Source organism: Emiliania huxleyi (assembly GCF_000372725.1).
Source record: "Emiliania huxleyi CCMP1516 chromosome Unknown EMIHUscaffold_1486, whole genome shotgun sequence".
NCBI classification, from domain to species: domain Eukaryota; phylum Haptophyta; order Isochrysidales; family Noelaerhabdaceae; genus Emiliania; species Emiliania huxleyi.
The window spans coordinates 1-3,784 of NW_005201106.1; the positions used below are offsets into that span (position 1 = coordinate 1).

General features: G+C 65.2%; 1 protein-coding gene across 1 annotated transcript; it reads left to right on the top strand.

Moving 5' to 3' along the window:
- The first annotated feature begins 219 nt into the window (after positions 1-219).
- Positions 220-1,918, top strand: EMIHUDRAFT_447071 (hypothetical protein). The gene is made up of 2 exons (XM_005786877.1): positions 220-835; positions 1,858-1,918. Exon 1 carries the CDS (start codon positions 386-388, stop codon positions 743-745), a length of 360 nt encoding a protein of 119 aa, XP_005786934.1. The 5' UTR covers positions 220-385; the 3' UTR covers positions 746-835; positions 1,858-1,918.
- Positions 1,919-3,784: the final 1,866 nt, after the last annotated feature.

Genomic DNA, 3,784 nt, shown 5'->3' on the forward strand with positions numbered 1-3,784 from the left:
AATAGTCAATATAGATAGGAGGTGGAATTCGGAAGGAAAGGTAATGGCGGGAAAGTGAAGGAGGAGAGAGCAAAGCGTCTAGCAATATATTGGGGAAGCGAGGAGATAATAATGGGGGATGGTGGAGGCCAGGGGAAAAAGCAGGAGGCACGAGCGGAGAAGGGTTTGACCGAAATATGTGGATGCGCAACCTAACGGACCCCACCTTGCAAAAGATACGCGGTCAGAGATAAGGCGGGCCAGATAGACGGGGCCTTCCCAGGATGGGGCGGCCCCGGCGGGCCTCCCGGCACGGGCCACAGCGGGCCCGGTGGCGGCACCGGCTGGTCTGGTCCACGCCGCCCTGGCAGCCGGCCCGGCGGCGCGGCTCCGGTCGGCTTTGCTGATGACGCGCCCGGCCGCACCGGCTTCGCCGACGACGAGCCCGGCCGGGGCGCCGCTGGCGGCGCCCCCGTCACCGGCGATGAGTACAGCGATGCGATGCTCGGACACGTCGCGCACGGCGACTTGGGCGGCATCATCAGCACTGCGGCCGATCAGGCCAAGACGGACCCGGCCGGCATCCAGGCCTCGCAGCGGCTTGACGACAAGCTGTCCAAGTACGACTGGACGGGCGTCGGGCACGCGTCGACGCAGGGTTACATTGGCGCCGCGCAGATGGCACAGGGCGTCTTTGGGCGCGCATGAACCAGGCCTCGTGGGCATGCGGCAAGTGAAGGACGTGAGCTCCCACACCCTGCTATAATGTGTACAATATTCGCTGACATCCTGACATGAAAGATGAATCGCGGAGCGTGCAGTAAGTGAGACTCACACACCGCACTGTGTCACACAGCAGTAAAAACCTCGGACATTTTACGAACTCCTTGGCGACGTGCGCGTCGCGTCGCCAAGGCTCTGCGACCTCGGTCGTACAATCGGCGACCTCGGTCGCACAACCGGCCGGATGCGCGGGTTTTCAGCCAGGTTCCCGCGCACCGGCCACGAACTCGACTCGCACAGCAAAAAAATCCGGTGCTGGCGCGCCGCTCCCACGCTTGACCACACTCGCTGCACTGCTCAAAGCCAACCCTACCTCACTGGCCGCCTCCGACACTGTCCCGCGCGTCTCGCGCCCCAACTGACAACTCATCATTGTCCCTCGGACACCACTCTCCAGCTGCGCTACCTTCGCCCACCTACCGCTCTCGCATGACATCTCGACAATCCTCATCTCTCCAGGCCCAAGACTCCTAACCACTGCCCCTGCTCGCCCAGGACCACGAAGCGCCGCCCGCGCGCCCATTGACCCCCCAATCAGCCCTCTTGCTGTCCCTCAATCCCCACCCGCCAGATGTACTGCCCTCGCCCACCCAATACTCTCACCCTCCTGACCCGGACAGTCCAGGTACAGGAAAAGCGGGGAGCGGGGCCCGATCCAAGGAGCACCCCGTCGGCCCGGGAGGGCTGTGAATTTCGGCGCGAGCGGAAGGCTGCCTGCAGACGCTCAGCCCCCGGCTGAGCTGCCGAATCCTCCCGGCTAATCCCCTGACCTGCCGCCGGAAACGGGACGACATTACACCACCTCACACACACTCCCCCCTCAGGGCTAAGCAGTGCGCAAGTCCACCCGAACTCTAGGCGAGGCGTCGACCACTCCTTCGGAATAGCTCTGTCAGTGGCTGCACTAGACGCCCAGAGATGGCGCGCGGCGCGGGCGGATGACTGGAAGAGAAAATGCGGAGATGCTAGCTCGCAGGTAGATGTGCTCAGCCAGTGGCAGGGGATGAGGGGAATGTGTCAGTGTGGGGGGTGCACCAACCGCAGAGCGTTGTGTTTTGCCTTTAAGACTTGAACAGTTTTTTTTGTGTCACACAGCAGTCGAGTGTGGGCCCTCTCGTTCTCGCTGGAGAGTTTATTGTGCGTTCATCTTTATGATTTTACAACAAAACTCCCTCGCACAACACTGGGCACAGGACTGGGCACGGGACTGGCTCGCACTGACAAAATGTAAAAGTACAAAGAACCCTGCACACACACAAAGTCAAAGATCGCCGGACTAGGAGCAACTCGGGCGCGGGGCGGGCGGTCCCCTTGTTCCTTTTATTTGACCCATCTCCTAGAGTAGAGGTGTCCGTTTTATTTATTGAGCTAGCCTTCGATGTTAGACACAAGCACATCGCTCTCTCGGTCCCACAGACATCCCGCACACCCGCCGCACACCCGCCGCCCCCGCGCGCGCCCCACCCCGGCCGGGAGAGAGGGGAGTGACAGTTTGGGATTGCAAGTCGAGTATGTTGAGTCCTGGCTCAACAACGCAGAGAGAAAATAATGTAAAAGTATCCTGAGCGATTCTTCCCACCTCGCCAAACTTGTTTACGGCTTTCGCGCGTGCTCTCTCTCTCTCTCTCTCTCACTCGTGATGGGGCGCACTACACACTCACCCGCAACTCTACGGCTAGAGATGTGCGAATGCGAGTCAGAAGACTCGACCGAGTCTCGTCGCTCCTTAAGTGGCTCAGCACGAGGCGCGGTGCGCCTAATACCCTGCCTGCAGACAGTGCGCCCGAGCGTGCACAAGCCCTGGCCACGCCCTCACACGAGAACCTCGCGGGAAAGCTTCGCCGGCCGCTCCTCGTTGCCCTCGGCCGGCGCCACGTCGCACGCCTTCCGTTTCGCCGCCGCTGCCTGCGCCTGCTCATCTGAATCCGCATCCGCCCGCGCCGCCTTTGCCGCCCCCACCGCCGCCTCCCACCGCCGTGCCGCCTCGCCCGCCTCGTCGCTCGAGAAGGTCGGCAGTGGCTCCCTTGGCGTCTTGGCGGCGGCGGCGGCGGCCTCCTCCGCAGAAGCCGCCGCCGCGCCCGCCGCCTCTTCCTCCGCCTCCTCGCCCTCCTCGCCCTCCTCGCCCTCCTCGTCCGTCTCGCCGCCGGCGTGTACGAGCACACCCCGCACCTCGCCACCGGGCCCGGCCCACGCGTCGCCCTCCTCGGTGCGCGTCCACTCGTGCCCTCCCTTGGCGACCTCCTTCTCGGCGTGCCTCAGCCACTTGCGCAGCGTCGCCACCGTCGCCTCCGGCGCGGCCACCTCCCCCGCCTCCACCTGCGCGGGCAGAGCGCGGCTCGGCGGTCCGTACAGGCACCCGATCCAGTCTGGCGCACCTCTGCCCACCTCCCATGATCTCTGCCCACCTCCCATGATCTCCCCCCCCGTCTCGGCGGAACTCCCGCGCCTGCGCGACGCCGTGTCGCAGCAGCGCGAGGCTCAGCCTGCCGAGCTCGTCGCGGTACGGCAGTGCCGCCGGCGGCAGCAGGAAGCGGGACGGCTTGAGGGTCGCCACGAGGATCGTCTCGAGCGGCGCCGCCGTGTACTGTGGCGCGGTCTTGTCCTTGCCCGCCGACTGCCCCTTCGCGGCGGCGGCCGGCACGCGCGACTCCGTCTTTGGGACGAGAGCCCCGCCGGTGGTTGGTGTGGCGGCCTGGGGCGCGGGGAGGGGGGCGGGTGACAGTGGAAGAGGGAGGAGTGGGGGGGGGGGGGGGCGCGAAGGGGGAGGCTGCCTTGGCCTTCTTCTCGCCCGCCTTCTTTGGGCACTTGCAGTACGCCTGCACCCGCCCGCAGATGCAAGGTCGCGACGCGGCGGAGCGCGGCACGACTTCCTTCCTCGGGGAAGAAAGGGAACCCACCCTTTTTGAACAAGGAGGCCCGGTGGCCCAACCCCCCCGGAAAGGCCGTTTCCCCCCCCCCCTTTGGGGAAGGGCCCCAAAAACGGTTCCGGGGGGGGGCTTCCAGGGCCGGGGGGGGGGGGAAA

Coding starts and splice junctions, on each gene's coding strand:
- EMIHUDRAFT_447071 (XM_005786877.1), top strand. CDS start 386: ATGACGCGCCCGGCCGCACCGGCTTCGCCGACGACGAGCCCGGCCGGG.